Below are 22,407 nucleotides of genomic sequence, written 5' to 3' on the forward strand. Positions count from 1 at the left end.
TGGTATATGTTAGAATATAATTTTTGGTTGGACAGACTTGTTGCTAATGGGCTATAAGCGATTGAAGTTGGAAACCACTAGGCTAGGTTGGTTCACTACTTGTGTAAATCCTTGGGATTGATGATGGACCCACAATGTAGTCAGATGTGCACTAAATCTTCTTCATGGTTGTTTAATGGTCTACTTGACCCCGTGGGATTGAGGATGGGCCCCTAAAGTAATATGAGATAAACTGAATACTTTTCTTAAATATTTTTTGGTGCAAAAGACCATGGAAAATAATGGGACCCATAGTGTAGTGCGTGATACATCAACATTCATTTTCTATCTATGATGCACTATGGATAGGAGATAGTTAGCCATTATGGATGAGCTAGTCACTTTTTTATTTGTGATGTCTATATGAGCAAATGACTATTATCTTTGTGATGCTTGTATGAGCCACTCACTAAGAATTTTTCTTGTATGTTGGAGATAATCCCTTTGAAAGTGATGTATGCTAGATCTAGTCAACTTGTGTATTTATGATGTATTTGAGTCAGTCCTTTATGTATATGTCATGCATGCTTGAGATGGTCATTATGTGTGTAGTTTATTATATGACCCTTGTGTATATGTGTATGTTTGTACACTAATGATTGGTAATGATGGGTATGGAACCAACACCTAATAGTAAGTGGTTATCTTTTATTGTGATGTTACTAAGTTAATAGATTGACCTAATTGGTAGTTAGGGTTTAAAGAGAGATCAAAGACATCATTAAGAGAAGAGAGTGAAACCTCAAGGCTTAGATCTAGGTCTAGGGATGACTCTAACAATGGGATCTTAAAACTTTTGAATTTAAGCATATAAGTGGTTTCACCAAGTTGACATGACCAAGTTGATTGAAAAGTTATGAAGTCAACCTTTTCTAAGCTAGATGTAATATGTTTGGTTAATTATGCTAATTATTAATGTTAAACGAGTTCGGAAAAAAATTATGGTGGTCGAGAGCAAGTTTAATATACTTATTTTACTTCCTAGTTTGAGACTCTTGCTCTAGTTGTTTTATAGTAATTTGTTGTTGTTCAGTGATAGATCGTTGCTTATCTTTCATTCTCTTCCAGCTCCTTGTGAGTTGCTTATTAATTTTATTATTATAGTTTTCTTTGTTCAATAAAAGAAAATATATTTTTATATCATTTTTCTTAAATTAAGAATAGTCTTACTTTATGGTAGCATGATTATTTAATGATATTAGATTTCAATAATCTATAATATTGAACGAATTGTTATTTCTAGAGATTCAATTGTATGAGATTTTTTAGCATCACCATTTTGAATCACACTTTGTAATCCATAATCTTGATGAGAGATTTCATAAGGGGAGTGTGATTTTTATTGGTAATCTTTAAGTACTGAGAGATATAATTTTAGAGATTTGGAAGGGCTTTGTATAAATATTTCATTATAAAATATTTACATTTATAAATATGAAAAACTTATGCATATGTATACATGTATATATATACTAAATCATATGTCTATGTATATACATGTATATATGCATATATAACTTACTATATTTAATTAAATTATTTATTTGTAAAGATAATTTATTTTCTATCTACAAGTACCTAAACAATTGAAATATCTATTTTCTAATCCCTTCTTTATCCATGAGTGTTGAATTGATATAATTAAAATAGAAGTGTAACAAATACATAAATGGTTGTAAAATAAGTTTGTAAAATTTAAATTAAATATAACATTAGTGATATAGTTGTAAGTGAATTTCTAAGATGATTAATTTTAAATATTTGTGTAAAAAATAAGGGATTATAGGATTAATTTTTTTAACTATTTATTATTTACACAACTTGATCTCAAAAAGGTTTTCTTGTCCAAAATGGTAAACTTTTGAAATCTATTCAAGTCTAATGTTTTCTTCCTTAAATTGTTGATTGAGAAATAACTATGCTAGCCATTTGACCAGATGTCAATGATGTATGCAACACGTAGATGAGAATGAGGCTTAAATGATTAATAATTACAGGTATTAAACATAAAGGAGACGATTTTGTTAGATAATCAATAGAAATCATATATTAAGAGATTAAATTGGATAGTAATAACTGATAAATTAAAAAAAAATTGGGAGTATAAGAGGTGGTCCTATAGATAGTAGTGATTTGACTATATAGATTTGGGCCCAATATAAATTCATACTTTTCCCTTGGAATTATAATAACTAGTTCACATATCATTTGTTTTGAAGTATATTTGCTTGTAGGCTTTATTATTCAAACTACTTTTTACAAGAGTATGAATGTGAAATAAGGTGCTTTAGTGAGCAATTGTTGTTCTCTTTAATATTGACCAATTTTTTTGGGTTAATTATTTCCAACTGGCAATGCTTCAAATTGAGGAATCTTACTTTTGTTCTTAAAATTTTACATTAAATATGGTACTACAAATATCCAAAATTATGACAATTTATCTTGTCCATACATTATAGATAATAATAGTAATTTATTTTCTCTTGATATAAATTTATAATATTACTTGAGGTGTTTTAAATCATCATGTCAAGAAGCATTCTATTATAGAAATAATTGTGTCCATATTGAAAAATTAATTTGAAAGAAGTGGCTAGTTGTGTCATACTAGGTAGAAGAGTTTTAAAAATTTAAGTGAATTTTGGTTGGGAAGGTGAAGTTCCTTCAATATATGTTTAAAAAAGTTTAGATATTGACCATGGGAAGGTTTTAAGTTACATTCCCACTTCAAGTATATTGGTCAATAATGTCTTAATTATTTTTGCAAATAAAAACATAGATATATATTTTAAAACAATAAAAAAAACTAAAAGTCAGAGAATTTGAATTGGTCAAAAAATATAAGAAATAATTGATATTTAGCTAAAAATCTATGTATATCTTGTTTGTTGTAAGAACTCATAAGTTCTTATTTTTTATCTAATGTTGGAATTTCCTAAAGTACATGTCTTGGAATTGCTTCTAGCGCATCAAAGAAATTTCATGTTCTTAATGCCATTTTTTATAAGTTTTGATAATCTCTTATTTTTACTAAACAAAATTTGAGTGACTCCTATTTTTCAAAATTTATTTTATTATTTATAATGTTACCACTTTACTATTAGTAAAAAGCATCCAAAATAATAAAACCATAATTGATTACCCTTGCACCATGTGAAAAGTATATTGATTTTGCCAACATTCAATTCAAACATACAACATTAATAAACACAAACTAGTAAAATTTTGGAAATGATGCTAGTTATGGGTATTCACGAACTAAAAGAAAACAATACATTTTATGTCAAGAAAACAAAACATTAACACATCATGATCATTACAAATAATCCAAATAAATAGTCCACAATACATAATAAACATTAATAAAATTTGTTTTTTTTGCATGTCCCCTCCTTTGGTTTGTGATATTAGATTAAGAGCTCTCTCTCCCATGACGCTCTCCCTAATTAGGTCAAAGGGAGAACCTTGCCAAAAGATCTTGCATAAAGCTAGCTAATTAGTTTCATGTTCTTAATATATTGAATTCTCAACTACCAAATTAATTATAATTTATTTGAACATAAAAATTTATTATTTGGTATATAATTAAGGTGTTTTCATTAGATTCATGACTTAGAGAATGCATTCTCCTAATGCTAGGTAAATAAATGAGTAAACATCAATTGAGTGTTAGTTTGTCATATCCTCAAAAAAAATTAATATAAAATATTTTTCATTTTCTAATCACCAATATTCTATGAAGGCGAGACACGACCATATAGTGAGTAATTATTATTATTCACCACTTTTTCATCACTCAAATCTAGTGAAGGCAAGGTGGGACCATATAATGGATGAAAAATAATTTATACATATAATATCTTCAATGACAACATTCCTTGAAAATATTTAGTTCAATGGATTGCAAAAATAACATAAATATGTTGAAGCTTCACATAATAGCACACAAATTTGAATAAAGATTCCCCCATAATATAATTTTTCTTGAGTGATTACAAATATATGCTTCCACAATAGACTAAAGCTTCATAAGCATAATGCTTGTCGCAAATACGTAAACATATGATGATTTCAAATCAAAATCTTTAAGGAACGGATACAACTTCTATGTGAATTTTTTCTTAGTAAGTCAAAGGATTTTGACCCTACAATCTCTACGAAACAAAATGGTTTTTATCCTTTTATCTCTAGAATAAAATCCTTGAGGTTTTGTGATTATCAAAAAAATAGGAGGCCTTTCTTTTCCATCTCATAAAATAGGGTACATGCCCCTCTTTGAGAATACATGGTGTGTTAATTTGAATCATTAAGAAATAGTAAAGAAAAAAAATACGCATTATAAAATAGTTAGTATTCTCTAATAAAAATCATGTTGCACAGATATATATTGAGCTAATTTATATATAGTATTTTCATGTGTCTACTTTTCCTACTATGGAAACTTAATTTTATTGTCACTTATATAGAAAAGTTCATATAGAGCACTGAGAGATTCAAGAAATGATCATCAATTAATGTACATAATATTGATCATCCATGTCATATCTTTTGTATGAAATTGGAGTATTTTAACTATGTATAAATTGTGAGAATTGATAAGACATGTCAAAGGGGCCATTTTTATAGCTCTTAGGTCCTCCACCTCCTTCTAAAAGAACCTCTTCTTTTCTATGAGGGATTCATCACAACATTTCAGAAATTTATGGCCGACTTTTGTCCACTTCAGCTTGGTCCAACATATACACATGTCTACAATAATACATACAAGCCCCTCTGTGTCTAAAAAATACAGTTCATAATGGAGTATATGACATATGCCAAGAATACAACCAAACACTATGTCATTTATGAACAAATGAATATGGACATATCAATAGAATACAAATAAAGTACATACACATATAGCATGTAGTCCAAAAGAAATCATACACAAGATTCTAACAAACATAATTAAATGCACAATTTCATAAGTTCATATAATATTAGGAAAAAGGCACATGTAATATGACAAATCAAGTGCAATGAAATCATTCTAAATGGTTGTAAAGTAGGTAGTGCATACATAAATTTAATTACAAATAAGTATATACCAACATCACGCATGGAGTTATCTATCTCACATTGCCCTTCACATGGTGAAATAGATTATGATTGTTGTAGTAAATAGTAAAAGATATATATATGGGATAATTCATTGATAGTGTTATATAACTATTAAATATAGCCTTTGAAAGATGTGAATTTCGTACAATTATAGTATAATTCTAGAAAGGAGAGTTTAAATAGTTGATTTGATTCTCATCACTTAATTTCTTAAAATTTTGCATTTTATGTCATTACGAAGGTAGAATAGTCAGCATCAAACTAATAACATCATATGAATTGTTGACACTAGTACCCTAAACTATTTAATAAATTTAAAAATTTCTTTGTTCTACATTCTTAAATGTTAGATTGAGATTAATATTGAAATATTGTTTCACTTAAATATTTGCAACAATATAGATAATTTTATTTAATTCTTGAATTTCATAAGAAAGTTAAGCAATTGTACATTTGTATAATTCTAGAAAGGAGAGATTAAATAGTTGATTTCATTCCCATCACTTGATTTCTTAAAATTTTACATTTATGTCATTACGAAGGTAGAATAGTCAACATCGAACTAATAACATAACATGAATTGTTGATGCTTGTAATCTAAATTATTTAATGAATTTACAATTTCTTTGTTCTGTATTCTTAAATGTTAGATTAAGATTAATATTGAAATATTGGTTCACTTAAATATTTGCAACAATATAGATAATTTTATTTAATTCTTGAAGTTCATAATAAAGTTAAACAATTGTATATTTGTATGATTAGTTGTTATATATTTATGAGAATAATTAAAATTAAGGCATTTCTTATTACTGTTGCATTTTTTTGGTTTATATTGCAACACAAACCAAGGGTACTAACAAAAATCAAATCTGGAAATATCAAGATTTTATAGTTAGAAAGCGAATAAAACAAAAAAAAATTATTTGACCCTATACAGATCAAATTTCCTGCAACCATGGCAAGCAACTTACCTTAAGCGAATAAACATCGAGTCTAAGTTGAGTTGTTGGAATGCACAAGGTAGGAAATCACATACATTCATCTTCACCTTTCTCCAGATCTTCCATCTCCTTCCCTGCATTGTTCTGACAGTGGGCCATTGTCGTGCATGACGGAACACATGTTAACATCATCTTTCTCGCATTGTCAGTGGCCCCATAATAATGTCGTGCTTGACTAAGCAGATGTTCACTTTTTCTTAAAATCTTCCATCTCCTCCATTAATGTCGTGCTTGACTGAACAGATGTTCACTTTTTTTCTTAAAATCTTCCATCTCCTCCATTAATGTCATCCTTGACTGAGCAAATGTTAACTTCGTCTTTATTTCTCCATTCACTTTTTCTTAAAATCTTCTATCTCCTCCATTAGCGTCGTGCTTGACTGAGTAGATGTTAACTTCGTCGTTATTTTCCATTCACTATTTCTTTAGATCTTCCATCTCCTCCCCTTTTCGTGCATGAATTCACTTAATTCATGTCGTGCTTGACTCAACAAGTGTAACTTTCCTCCATTCACTTTATTTTTACTTTACCCCTACATTGCCCTAATAGGAGAGGAAATTTCCCCACTTTTATTTCAACTCAATGTCAATGAATATCTCAGTGGTTTTATTTCAAATTTGGTTTGAGAATTATATGACCCCACATGACCCTTTTTAACATCCTAGTACACGACATGACCCCTTACAACATCATATGACCCCTTATGACAATATGATGTCCTAATGGGTCATATGTTGTCCTAATGGGTCATATGGTGTTCTAAAACATGTGTAGTCCCTTAAGATCACATATGAACCCTAAAGACACCATATGACCCCTTAGGACACCATATGACCCTTGAGGACACTATATGACCACTTGGGACCATATTATGTTATTATGGTGTCCTAAGGGGTCATATGGTGTTCTAACACATGTGTTGCCCCTTAAGACCCCATATAAACCCTAACGACACCATATGATCCCTTAGGATACCATATGACCCTTTAGGATATTTATAATCTCACTCTCCCCAAGACTCTCTCTCTCTCTCTCTCTCTCTCTCTCTCTCTCTCTCTCTCTCTCACACACACACACACACACACACACACACACCTGATTACTCTCTCCCCCCCTCTCCCTCTCTCTCGCTCCCTCTCTCCCTTTCCCCTTATCTCACTAGCCCTCTCTCTCTCCCTATCCTAAACAAGGTATCAGATATTTCTCTACCTCTCCCCCTACCTCTCTCTAAATCCCAAGTTACCCTTCTCTCCCTATCTTTCCCTCTACCTTACCTTTCTCTCCCTATCTCTCCCTCTCCTTTCCCCCTCTCTCCCTATCTAGATCACTTTCCCCTTATCCCTTACCAACCATCTCTCTCTCTCTCTCTCTCTCTCTCTCTCTCTCTCTCTCTCTCTCTCTCTCTCTCTCTCTCTCTCTCAGTCCTTAACAAGGTACCGGATATTATCCAATATCTGATATCTTTTATTATTAATATATTAATAAAAATATTAATATATATATATATATTAATATATAAAATGCATATATATATATAATGCATATTAGATATAATATATTAATATTAATATATTATATATTTTTATATTGTATATTAGTGTATTATATATTAATATATTAATGCTATACAATATATAATAACATACTAAACATTATTAATTTTATTCATAATAAAAAAAATATACAAATCGGATATTGGATTAATATCCGATATTAATTTGATATCCGATTTCTTTGATAAAAGTCTGAAATCTTGGTATTTGGCTCCGAATTGCATTGGGATTTGGCTAGGGAATGCCAAACCTAGAAAATCAACAAACAAAATGTGTTTTTGAGTGTTCCTTGTTTTTCTAGACTTTGCTCTAGTGGTTGACAACTTTTTAGTTAAAATTGATGAAACAAAAAGGGGTTTTTAAGGAAATTCTTAGATTTCCAACAATATAAGGTTTTCCTTATTTTGACTTTAATAAATATTTATTATTTATTTTCTAATTGAATTTTGACTAAGGTTTTCAATGATATAAGGTTTTCAACGATATCACATTTTTTGAATCCAAAACATATGTCGCATTGTATGATTCACCTACTATAGGATAGAAAAATAAGTCAATTTAATAGCGTTTGACCAAGTTAAGGTGGTCAGACGTACGAGCTTTTCAATTTCTAAAAATTTATAGTAAATAATTCATAATTAATTATTTTCTTCAAAAAAAATTACATAAAAATATGTGTCACATTCGGACATGAGTCTATTACTTATATTAAAAATCTTATTAAAAAAATTATGATTTGATTGTAGTTATGGTGGTTAGACATGCACCTACTTCTTATCTTTTTCCTGAAATTTTAGTACTACTACATTGAAATTTCAAATTTTTATCAAATATATATATTTTTAGGAAAACAACTAGTAGCTCAGAAACTAAATTCAATTTTTTATAGATTCTATTCTTACATATTTTTAAAATAATGTTCATACTAGTAGCTCAGAAACTAAATTCAATTTTCTACAGATTCTATTCTTACATATTTTTAAAATAATGTTCATAACATTCAAATTTTTACGTCAAGTTGCCTAACTCTATTTTTCTAAAATTTCATTTCCACTTAAGGGCCTATTTTGGCCCACCATGATCATGCACATACCCCAATGATGTATTTGAAATATTTTCAAAAGCATTAATCCTAGCTCCAACTAAAAGACAAAGTGACTCATCATTAGAGCATGGTCCTTGTTTGGAACTTGTGATGGCTCCATCTACTATGCTTAATGTAGCCCCTCTTTCATATCATCCATCTTATTGAAACAACATGATGAGGAAGATCGGGAGTGGATGGATTTCTTGATTAGCTTCGTTAGGACCATAGATCCTCTCTCTCTCTTCTCTCTTTCTTGTTTGTGATCTTATTTTATTTCTCTCTCAATTCATCTATTGGTTGTCCCTAGTTTTTCTACTTGAGGATGATGCAAAGCATTGAGATCTTTTTTGGTCTCTCCCATGTTGACTCAAAAGACACGTGCCTTTCTTCCATGGTTGTTTTCCTTTCTTTGGGGGATGAGAATAATTTTATGTATATATATACACATGATATACATTATTTATCATAAAAAGCATATTGACCCCAGAGTTAAGCGAAACCACCTCATCTTTTATGTTTTGTGATTATTATCCTTTGATTTGTCCTCTCTTGGGAGCATATTATTGTGATAATGTGCTTCTCTTTTTAGGGTGTATCCTACCTTAAATCAATTTCTCTCGATAAGGCATGCACAATCACTTTAATGTGGGGGCATACACTCCACTTAATGATTCTCTCTCTTGCATATCTTGATACTTAAGTTACTTAGTGAATTCAGTCTTTTGCTTTGTAATTTTAGTATTTTTCTTTTCATGACTCATAACTTAAGAGAACCTTACTATCTTATAGTCATGGTTCTCTCATTCCTTTATCTCACCATGTCCCTTTTATCCTTTTATCGAAGTTGTGAGATCCTAAAGTCCATTGGGGGCTTGGTGTATCTTGCCTCCTCAATGACTTGGTGAAAGTTTTTCAATGTGAACCCTTTGTACTTTACCAAGAGTATGATTGAGTTCATACTCCTGCTAAAGTGGGGGCTAAATGTAGCATCCTAAAATTGTACCCTTGTACAATTTTGACCACATTTAGTCCTTACCTTAGCATCTATAGCCCTTGGCCTAATTGGGACATGATTATGCTCATGCACCTCAAGTATTGCATTATTATTGACTTCTTCTATGCACCTAGCCTTTTATCCTAGTCCTAAAAATAGGTAGGACTAGGGCACCATGCCCCAGTCCCCCCTAAATTTGGCCCCCTTTTAACTCTTGGTCCTATTTCAAATTTGAGCGAGATTTCTTGCTCTGTGTTGGCTCATGTTGGGAAATTTGCAATTTATCTGATGGGCAAGTATAAAAGGTGGATTTTCCCTCTCATTTGAACATCCATTAATAAGAGAGCACACACGTGACATCAAGAATTCAAGCATTCAAGAGCAATTGAGCATTAATCAATCTTCCTTTAAGCCTTAGAGCAACAATACTGTCAAGATTAAAGCATTGAAGTAGACATCATTCATTCAATTTTGTTGAAGACTTCATCAAGCCCTAATTCTATGTGGAGACAAACAAAACTTCATAAGGAGGTATATCATTTAATTTGTAGTCATTATTAACATCTCCCTCAAAAGGAGAATCTTTCATTACAACAATTTAAATTATCTTTATCTCAATTTCATGGTTAATTCCAAAATAGGGGTTTGACCTAAGGCAAGCCCCTATTCCCAACCTATTTCCCTTTCTTTCTATGTGCAGTAAATAGGTACAGAGTTCCAATTCTTAGAATAAGTATTATTGGCAGAGATGAATCAACCCTTTTTGGCGTGCGAAAAAGTAGGAGGACCAAAGCGACAAGAACACCGGTCTTGGCATTTTTGGAGCTCTTTTAGGGATCAAATCCAAATCTGCATATACTGCTTAGATCCAGGCGTCTGCAAAAATCTCATGTTTGTAGCTCATTGTTTCTGCATTAATGCTTTCATTTTTCAACACTTTACCTTGAATCAATATTTCAACTCATAAAAGAGGGCTAATCAAATTCACACCTCCTCTTGAATTCAATCAGTATTCAATCCTTATCAACATTGATTTTGGATTGGATCTATTCGATTCATCCCTCTTTTGAATTTGGGAGGATCCAAATTATATGAAGACATAGAGACATGAAACAAAAAAATTAAAGTAGCAAGGAATGATGAAATAGTGAATTCACATAATTGCTTCATATTGCAATTGTATAGAGAAAATATAGATTGACTTCCTATTTCATTCCAAGCATATTGTAATCAAATATATAGCAAAGTATGTAGCAAAAGAAAGAAAAATCTTAGAAACATATAGCCATATGTTGATTCATCTTTCAAACATTGAAAACCTTAATGATTTAGCTGCATGAGCATATCCTTGAGTCGGTTATAGAAAAAGACATTGGAGCTCAAGAAACATGTCACATTCTATTAGAACTTCCATTCGTAGAGAGGAGTAGTAGATTTGTTAATCTAAATGTTTCACATGAGGTTATTAAAACCTATAGCTATACATATTGAAGATAAAAATAAAGATAAAACAATATCTCTCATTGATGGATATAAAACAAGGCCTCCTTCTATGGAAGGTGTCTCATTGCTTAATGCAGTCAGAACATGGATACATAATCCTAAACGAAGAAGAGACAAAAAATGGGAGCCAAGGAAAAGTGTATCTATTGTCAGAGTTATCCCTAGGTTTGTGTCTATTCCTTCATGTGACTCAAATAAATGAAATGACTTTTGTTTATTGGATTTATTATTGTACAAACTATTTCATGACATAGAAAAAGATATTGATCATTATAATGACTCCATAATAGTAATGTGGGATTCACTCAATTATAATCCTTGGGATGTAAAATCAATAACAAAAATAGAAAATGTTGAAAATACCAATGATTCTAAAATTGAGGACAATGAACATGTTCAAAGAAATACTATAGAGCATGCATGTGAAATTTTATCTATATTGCATCAAGATAGATATGTTGGGAAGAAGAGACATTGATAGACATAAAGATTGGTCTTATGAATATCAAGGTTAAGAGTACATGGTTCAGGCAATCAATTTCATAAGTAATAGGAAAGATCATGGATGTCTCATACATAATGATATACCAAAACACATCAACTACACAACCCTTAGTGATAAACAAAAAAAGGAAATCGACTTAATTATGGAACACTACCATATACATCAAAATGGAGATCCTTTATTCATGATAATATAAGGAACAACATGAATAGGAAAGTCACATTGAATTGGTACCATTAGTAAAGCTCTTGAAAATGCAACAATGCCATGTCATTCTCCCCTTCTACTACTTGCACCAATAGGAGTTGCAACATTCAATATAGGGGCCTCTACAATCTATTCAATATTGAGAATCCCAATATGAGATTTTTTTCAGCTAGAAGGAACAACACCTACAAGTTTTCAAGAAGATATGTTACCTATTAAATATATTTTGATTGATAAAATGAGCTTCATTGGTCAAAACATGTTAGAAAAGATAGATTCTTGACTCCGATAGGAATTCCCACAAAATGCACACATAATGTTTGTAGGTAGACCTTTTATTATGACTAACGAAGATAACTATTTCATATTATATTTAATATAATTCATATCTACGACATTTATATAATATTACTCCACAATTTTAAAATATAATTTGTCAGTCATCTTTCATATATATATATGATTTTGGTTGGATATTTGGGCCAATTGCCTCTAGTCAATGATAGACCAAAATATGTTATCAATCGAGGAGCAAATTTATTGTGGGATGAATTCAAAGTCGTGGTTACATTAGATAAATTATTTAGACAAGAAGGAGAAAATAACCAACAACAAAGATTTTGTCAACTTTTGACAAATCTAAGAGATGCAAACGCAAAAATTGATGACTGGAGGTTGCTTATGATGAGCACCCCATGTAGCATAGGTGCTACAAGTAATGTTGAGTTTGACAATATTGTCCATTTGTTCTCCACAAATGAAAATGTTCATAATCATAACAAAAAGAATATTTTATTCATTGAAACATCCTATTACATGTAGTCTTACAACAAAAGTAGGAAGCATACATCAACAAGAAGATTTTTCTAATGATGAACTTGATCTAGATATTTTGATCAGTAAGAATTCAAGAGTGATGTTGACTTCAAATCTTTGGATACAAACAAAACTTGTAAATGGAGCTCTAGGATATATTTGAAAGATTATTTATAAACTAGGAAGTTCTTCACTTTAACCACCAACATATGTTATGGTTGAATTTGACAATTATTTAGGAATACCATTTGAAAATCATCATCCAAATTTACAATTCTAATAACAACAATACAAAGGGGCACATTTTTTTAATTAGCATTAAGATTGGGATGGGCATTAACAATACATAAATCTCAGGGGTTGACTCTATCAAAAGTCATAATTGATATAGGACCAAGATAAAGAACATGATTAAGATTTGTGGTAGTGTCTTCTATAAAGTCCCTGGAAGGTCATAGAATAATGCTAGCATTCTCATTTGATCATTATGAAAAAATGAAAAAAGGTAGACAACTTGCAAAGTGAGAGGCCGAAGAAAATAGATTAAAATATTTAGAAGATAATTGATGTAATCTTTATTTATTCAAATAATATGAAATAAGATATCATTAATAAATGTTTGATTTCACACCATGATAATAGTTTCTAACATCCTTGCATCGCTTTTTGATTTGTATTTTTATAAAAGACTATTTACACATTGTAACTATGAGTAAATTCTATTTCAACATTATTTTATATCTAACTACCTAATTAGAGATGGAGGTAGTAATTCATTTTATAAAATCACTTCCATGATTTAGTTTTTATAATTTTGACAATATTTTATAAATGTCGTAATTAATCTAATATGTATGATATTGACTTCTATTTTTTCTTCATAAGCAATTATCACATCAATACAAATCTATATTGTTAGAATTACACATTTTCTCATTATGATTATTAATAGTTAAATGCACTAATTTATGCATTCTCTATTATTAATTACAATCATTAAACCAAAATAAACAAACAAACATCCACTTTAAAATTCATATATTATTGCATTTATTTAAATCTCATTATTTATATATGCACACTTAAAATTCCCAAAGTCATAATTTTTTGAAGACAAAAACTATATATATTATTAGAATTATTGAAATGTAGTACCACTAATTTATCAATTCTGCTCATCTGTGTTGTCAATACATTTTAGATTTTTCTTTCAAAGACTCTGAATAATCTATTTAAGCAATTCAATTCAAACTAATTACTAATAAACTCTTTTTTATTATTTATCAATATTAAATATTTTCATTATTTGATATCTCTCGCCGTATCTTTACTTAGATTTTTTAAAATCTAAGTATGCTAGTATATACAAAGTTTGATGAATATAAGAAATGAAAAGGTATGCTACTCCATTTTATGTCCAATGAAAACTACATAAGTACTAACATAACCTATATAGAAAATATATGCTAGTGCATTCACTTGAAAAGATAAGTGAGAGCGATTTAAACATAATTTGATCAATAAAAAAATGAAGATGTATGCTCTTGTGTTTAGTTGACAATCAAAAGTACACAAATACATACATAGTTTCATCAACATAAACAAGGGTTTTGTAATAAGACATGTAGAAAAGATAACTCTAAATTTATAATATTTGTTAAAATTGGAACCTGGTAAGAAAACATGACTGCATGCAAATTAAAAGTAAAAAAGTTGACATGTATATGTATGTATGTGTAGAAAATGTATATTGTTGTATGTATTTGGAAAGTCAAATGAGAAAAACTATAAATAGTTCAATGATTATAAAAAATGAAAATACACACAGTTGTGTTCAAATGGCAAGCAAAATGAGAGAAAGCTATAGAGAGTTTGGTGATTCTAAAAAATAAAAATGTAAGTTGTAGTGTTCACTTTTTTGGTAAGAAAAAAACACAAATATAAAAAAAAATTCATAAATATGTAAACCAAGATTTTTAATGAAACTTGTAAAAAATGGTAACCCTACATTTATCACATTTGTTGAAATTAGAACCTTACATCTATAGCACTTGATAAAAAAAAATTAATATGATTTTATTTATGTGTTTGTACATATATCATTGACACATAGAATATATTAATCTCATCTTTTGCTAACAATGTAACAATATTTTTAATTATGAAAATATGAATCTAGTAAGGGATGTATATATGTGTAGTCATTTTTAAATCACATTGATAAAAGAATTTAATTGAAAGTGTACCGTCTTGAAGATGTATGGGTATTTGAGGAATGCAAAGTGGATGCCATTTGATTCTCTAGAGTATGCAAAAGATATTAAGTAAAAACTTAGAGGAATTTGATTGTGCTTTTGCATTGTGAAAATGGCGTTGACTACATTCTTTCTTGTAAAATCATTTGAATCTAAAAAATAAATTCATTTATTTTGGTTGTTGAGTTTGAAATTTTAATATATGTGGGATGATTCAATCATTTGAATTTCCACTTGTCATATATGTATGAATGTCACACTGACATGACTAAATCTTGCATTATATTTGGTTTGATGTTTATTAGGGGAGCCTTAGATCATTTATTGTTTGTGCAAGTACTTATAGTAAACAAAGTTAATGCATGTAGATGTGAGAGGAAATATGGGACAATATGCATTTGACAACCCACAAAGTTGATAGGACCTTCTAATTATTACAAACTAAGAACCAATAAATGCGCATATAGATGTCTAAATATGACGTGTTTTGAATTTCACACCATATGTAAATGGGTGGTTATTGTAAACATAAAAGTTTTTTAAGTGAGTATTTTGGAGCAACTTGTCTTATATTATAAATGCAATTATATGTATAGATTATTTTTATTGGTCAACTATACATACACATGTGAACATGTATTAATGCATTTGCAAAATTTTATGAACTTTAAAAAAATTATTTAATAAATAAAATAGAATGTTAGGTAAGAAAGAAGTCAATAATTATTGGAACATGGACATAACTAAACCCCTTCCCTTACTATTATTTTTATTATGCCGAGAGGCATCTACAATGACATCAAAATGTTCGTAAACAAAAATTTAATTTTGAAACAATTTGACATGCAAATGACAGGTAAATGCATGAAATATGTCGTCTTTTGGTTTTTGTGGAGGTGTTATTTTATTATTCCAAATAAAATAGAACCCTCGCCACTTGTCTCCAACTATATGAAACCGTTACATTCAAATAATAGTAGAAGAGTGCCAATAAAAGGGAACAATCAACTCTACTACTATCCATATTTTTGAACTCTTGTATACTACTAATATTGTTGCAATTGTCATATTACTTTATATTATAAGATATCTCTCAGCATAATTTATCTATACTTTTTAAATATAGATATACTAGTTAAAATACTTAAATGATAGAATATACATGAAAAGAAAATAAAGACTTGTAATAATCAACAATCATACAAAACAACTAAAAATAAAGTCAAAGTTTCGTTTTACAGTAAGAGGGCGGTGGAAACAAAATGACATTTCATCAAAGAATGTGCAATTATCTGCAATCAGTTTGCTAACGAATTAAAGGTGGATAATTTGAATGAGCTTTTTTGAAGAGACAAGACTTCACAAAAAAATGAATTTCTTAATCAAGATTCATAACAAGAAAGCCAACATGAAAAAGAACTTGAAAATAGATTAACTTATTTCATCTTAATCCCTTAGACATTAGATCTTATGAACGCCATTAAAATTCCTTCATAAACATAACCAACGGACACACTAACTAATAAAAGCATTGTGAAAAGCTTAGCAGTAAAGGCCGCAGATTTAATGCGTACCAGTGACTTGTCAATTTCCTAGAAGTGCAAATAAGCGGTGGAAACCCTCCACCATGCTATTTTCTTCCCCGCTCACAAGAAATCCTTTCTCCACTTCCGTCACTCCACTTCCTTCATTGTCTTCATTATCTACCCCATCCGATTGGATCTCACGTCTTATGTTAAAATACACTGAATTGAGGGATCTTGAATGTTGTGCAAACATACCTATCACTATAGCTCTGCCCTCATCCAGCCATATTACAGATTCCTCGTAACAATTCGCAACTAGACGAAGGAACATGCGTGGAGAGTTACAGTTTATAACTAAACATAGCATAAAGGATCTGGCAGTGGAAAGATTGCCTACCTCTGCATACTTGGACTTACCAAAGGACTGAACAACTGAAAGATTGGGAACGGCCGACGGATTTATAATTGATGCCGCGTCAGGGGCTGCCTTCGTACATATTATTATATCTGATGGCCATCTCTGCCGAAAAAGGAAATCAGCATGAAATGCAAATGACCAGTTCAAAATAATGACTAGAATTTTATACTTTGGAAACAATAATTACCTGTATGGTCTTAGTGCATAGCTCAATAGCTGATCTCTTCTTTGCCACTAGTTGCACAATCTTCAATCTTTGCATCTGCTCCAAGCTACTTCCTATGCAGGGTAGCTGCCAGCGGGTATATTCTACCACCAGCTCCTTCAATGATTTGCAGTGTTGTAAGCCTTCTATCTTCTCTACTTTGTTGCGACCTCTCAACTCAAATATTCTGAGAGAAATTAAGTCTGCCAAACTTGCTATGGAATGCAAATCCTGACAGTCGCTTATCAATAGTGCCTCCAGAGATCTGCAGTGCTGTAAACTGCCTATCTTTGAAAGCTTGTGGCACTCTTTCAAATCAATTTTTCTTAGAGAAGTTAATTCTGCCAAACTTGGAATAGCATCTAACTCTTTACAGGAAAATATAATCAGAATGTTCAATGATCTGCAGTGTTTTAAACCTTTTATCTTCTTAATTCTGCCACATCTTATAAATTCAATTATTTGTAGAGACGTTAATTCAGCAAAACTTGGAACCGAATCTAGCTCTGGACAGTCTTTTATCTTGAGCGTTTGAAGGTTTGACAAACCAGCAGTAATCCTCATGTTTCTCAGTGTTGTACAGTATTCCACCTCTATGAACTTCAATGCTGTTGGCAGGGTCTGAAGGCCAGGACAACATTCTTCAGAAATTAAAATCTGGGACATTCTTGTCCAGATTAAGGTTAATTTCTCGAGCTTGCAGAATGATGAAGAAAATGACTCCTGCCCAAAAGGAAATTCACTGATTGGGCAATTGTCTATTGTAATAATATGCAGATTTATCAGTTGTGTGAATGATTGTGGTAAAAGTACCACTGCCAAACTCTTCAATTCCAAACGCTCTAAAAGATTCAGACGCCCCATGGACTCTGGTAAAGAGCGAATCTTACATGACCCTATCTCCAGTACTCTCAACTTGTTGAGTTGACCAATGTTATCTGGGAGCTCGTTTATGTCGGTATCTTTTAAGTAGAGCTCTCTCAAAGAGGCCTGATTTGTGATTTGGCAAGGCAATATTTTCAGTTGCGGAAGCTCTGACAGACTCAAATACTCGAGTGTTGTCATGTTTTCAAGGATGTCTGACTCTAAGGTGAGCTTATAACAGCAGTGTATACTGAGATGCTTCAGGAACCTCAGTTGTTTGAAAGATATTGGCACCTCCTTCAACAGGCAAAAGGACAATTCTAAATGCTGCAGATTTGTCAAATAGCCGAAATTCTTAGGTAATGATGAAAGCATCTCACAATTACTTAGCTGCAGGTGCTTTAATGATTGTAGAAAGCAAAACTCTTCTGGCAAACTCCTCAGTTTGATGCTATGATCCACAACTATCTTTTCCAAGTGCTGTAGAAGTCCTAGTGACCTTGGAAACCTTCGGAATCTTTGGCAGCCACAAATACCCAACTCTCGTAAATGCATCGGAGTCTGCATCAAATTTTCGTGTTTGTAATGTGGGAAAATACGGCACAATTATAGCAAATTTCAATCAAGAATTTAAAACAACCCTAAAGCCAAGATAATTACGTCGGCGCCATTCTTCCACAGTTCTTTTAATTTGTCAGAGTCCTCAAGTTCTAAAACCCGTAGATTTTTTAATGGTAGCCATGATGGAAGATATCTATGATCAAATTTAGCACAGCTAAACCAAGCCAAGTTTTTTGATGATTTGCAAATGTGTTTGTTGAGATACTTTTCTCTTACGACTAAAATCTTTAATTCAAGGTGGAGAACTGGTCTTCGTGGCCAGTACCAAAACCTTGAAAGTCCTGTACTTGTATTGACCAGGAAACCAGGAAAATTGGATTCATCATTAGTTTCTGTATTCAATATCATTCCTCGAATCTGGACTCTTTCCTGATTACAGTAAGGCAAAAGCGAAAAACTTTAATAGAGGGAGCCACACAGAAAATCAAAAGAAATTTTCATGACATGATTTGTATCAGCACATAAAAGAAAGTATTAACTTCACCTCCAGTTTTTTCTGAATGCCCGTAATCTGTTCTGGGGACCATATACGGAAGGGTGGCTCAGTATTTGCTATTTCCCTTCCTAAATCCCTCAAGTGATCATGCATTGTTATGCGATTGGCATGATCAATGTCAACAAGACACTTATTTACAAGTCTATTCCAATCATACAGACCATTCCAGCCCGATGCCTCCCACACTGCAATGGCGCTTTTGTAGTCTTTTCCAATGAAAAAACAGGCAATGTCTAAGAATATCTGTTTCTCTTGAACATCTAGAGCATCATAGCTCACTCTTAGGCAAATTTTAATATCCAAGGGCAATATTTTAGAGATCTTACTCAATAGATCCTTCCATAAGTCCTTGATAGACCAGCCATAAAGTTGTCCTCCAAGTACCTTCAAAGATAAAGGTAGCCCATTACAGACACTTACAAACTTTTCAACAAGTTTCTCAAATTCCAACGATGGAGAGGGTTGTAAGAATGCATGCCAGCAAAAAAGTTGCCTAGCATGAGGTAAATTCATTGTTTTCATTTTATAAATGGAGGAAACACCCCAACATCGGAGAACTTCCTTCTCCCTTGTTGTGACAATGATTAAACTCCCCAATCCGAGGTTATCCTTTGTGGGCAAGAGCGCATCCAGTTGATTCATATGATCCACATCATCCAAAACGATGAGCAGACGAATAGATTTTAAACAATTTGAAACAATTTTCTTGCCTTTTTCTATGTTTTCAAATGTTTCACCTTTGAAACCAATATCTTGGAGGAGTTCAATCTGCTTTTTATATAACTCATTTTTAGCTGCAGCACCTCTAACATCAAAAACAAAACTGGAGCTTTCTACAGATAAGTGTTTCTGATTATATATTCTTTCGCAAGAGTGGTTTTCCCAGAACCACCCATTCCCCAGATTCCTACGATTTGAATGCTGGATTCGACTTCTGCACAATTATATACAATCTTTTCAAAATCTGCTACAGCTTCTTGAAGACCCACAGGATGCTTCGCTGCCTCTAATGGTACTATTTGTATAACTTTCAATACATGATTCACAATAGTCTTCAACATCATTTTCTCCTCACTGGGAATGAGTGAACATGGGTTTAAAAAATTAGAAGAAACCTCACTAGACCGTGATAATTACGTCCAAGTAAAATATATATAGAAAACACAAAAAATGCATAGAATGGGTATTGAGAGAAAGATGTGGAGGAAACAGATTAAGTATTGCTTACTCATTATTATTGATGATTTCGCCCTTATAAAATGAAACACTGTGGAGCGCCATCTTCCACTCTTCAAGCTTTTCCAAGCTGTATCTACCCTTTTCTTGATGCTTTGTAAAGGCTTTAGCGTACATTCCTTCTCCTTGAGCCACCCATCGCAAATCGGTAGGCTGAACATTGAAGAAAACAGGAATAATAGTTGCACCAGATTTTAGCATAAAGGATAGTTCGGCAAGACACCATATCGATTCTGCATAGGTGGGAGAGAAAATCACCACATGAAGGGGAGCACTACGCATTGCTTGTTGTAGTGCTGCAGGCAAGAAATCCCCCAATGACAACTCCTCGGAATCAAGAAAAACCCTGAGACCCGTGGCATGGAGGACGTGGTACATAGCTTTAGCTAGTGTGTGTTTGACATCAGGTCCACGATGATTAATGAATACATCCCACCGAAGCTGTTGTGATGGCGTTCTGAATGTAGCAGGAGTTGATGCAGATGCACATGGTGGTGCAATTTCATCAAAAGCATTTATAATTTCTGATTTACAATCAGTGGAAGAAGTAGGTGCCATGAAATCTGACTTGCCTGAACAGAGAGAGAGAGAGAGAGATTGAGCAGCGTGGGTGGTGGGAAGTCAGAATGCTCAGCTTGATTATAAGATTAAAGATAGAAAATGAGTGGGGTTGTTTGTGTGAGACACTGCGTGGAAAAGACGCGGAATAGTAAGAAACCGCATGGAAGAAACGCAGAATAGTAAATAAAAGCACTTGGAAGAGAATAGCAATGGGCAATAAAGGATTAGGAAGGCGTTACACAGTGTTACCAGGAAATATCTTGTAATTTCTACGACCGATCAGTGTTGGAGATTATATTGTTTATTTAGGAAGTATTCTAAAACTTTTCAGTAGAGATAAGTATTCAGAATGTGTACAACATAGAAATTTCTACTAGTTCTATTTCTGTTTAGTAACTTTTTTAACCATTTCAGCAACTTCTAGAATTAAGGCACAACATTTGTGGAAGGTTTTGCAAATGGGGTTGCAAGATAAGTGGATTTGAAGTCCCAGTGCTTCACTTAGATGCAATGACTGCTAAGTGGACCATTCATTCACATGAGAGATGGGTTCTTTTGAACCACTACTCATGAAACATGGGTCAATGAGTTTGACTCAAAAACTACACAGTTGAACCCTGATAGCAATATCATAATGTCTATGATGTTTATATATTCAAGAATGTATCTGTCATTGGGATGCAAGAAATAATAATATACAGATTGCAAATATTACATAGTGTTTCCATTTGCTCTATTTCTTTACTTTGTTTGTTGAATATGGTCTTAGGACAATTTTAAATCTTGGGCTGTGATATGTGGTTTTTTTGCAATTCATTGTAAGTAGTACTAGCAAATTTTTCTTTTGGTAAAGGAGGTGATTAATATTGCAACAAAGAAAAGAGTATCATTGGTGACAGATTTTTGATTGGTGTGAAAAAAAATTGATGAGAAATTTTTAATTGGTGTAGAAAAATTGGTGAGAATTTTTTTTTTAATTGAATGTTTGTATATATATAGAAATGGCTAGGGAATGTTATAATAAACTCATCAAAATAATGAATGGAGCTAAAAGGCAATGCATAGAACCATTGAATAATACATACATGAAAAGGGTAACCAACTAATTAAGAAAAACAAAATCATCATTATATAGTCTAAGCATTCAATATTAAAGCTTGTAAGTAAGTATTTTTCTCATCTTTAGCTTGATGCAACTCAAAGTAGGGTGACACAAACCAATAGGTAATGGATTTGTAGAAACTTTAAATGCAACAGTTTTGTTTAAGTATAAGTAATCATCACTAGGTGGTAGGAATATAATCAAGTTACTTTTCAAAATTAGTTTAATTCCACATTAGTGCATCTAGGATAGATGTGTAATAGTGGAGGGAGAAAGAATATGGTATGAAATAAGAGGCAAAAACACAACAC

At 31.7% G+C, this 22,407-nt stretch overlaps 1 protein-coding gene across 1 annotated transcript; it reads right to left on the reverse strand.

The window, feature by feature from the left end:
* Nucleotides 1–16,651: 16,651 nt before the first annotated feature.
* LOC131875827 (disease resistance protein RPV1-like) lies at nucleotides 16,652–20,991 on the reverse strand. The gene is made up of 6 exons (XM_059220513.1): nucleotides 20,426–20,991; nucleotides 19,186–20,131; nucleotides 18,973–19,070; nucleotides 18,741–18,834; nucleotides 17,199–18,641; nucleotides 16,652–17,113 (listed from the first exon to the last, which is right to left on the reverse strand). The coding sequence occupies exons 1-6, from the start codon at nucleotides 20,989–20,991 to the stop codon at nucleotides 16,652–16,654; spliced, it is 3,609 nt and encodes a 1,202-aa protein (XP_059076496.1).
* Between the last annotated feature and the right edge of the window lie 1,416 nt (nucleotides 20,992–22,407).

Source organism: Cryptomeria japonica, chromosome 5, assembly GCF_030272615.1.
Source record: "Cryptomeria japonica chromosome 5, Sugi_1.0, whole genome shotgun sequence".
Classification (NCBI taxonomy): domain Eukaryota; kingdom Viridiplantae; phylum Streptophyta; class Pinopsida; order Cupressales; family Cupressaceae; genus Cryptomeria; species Cryptomeria japonica.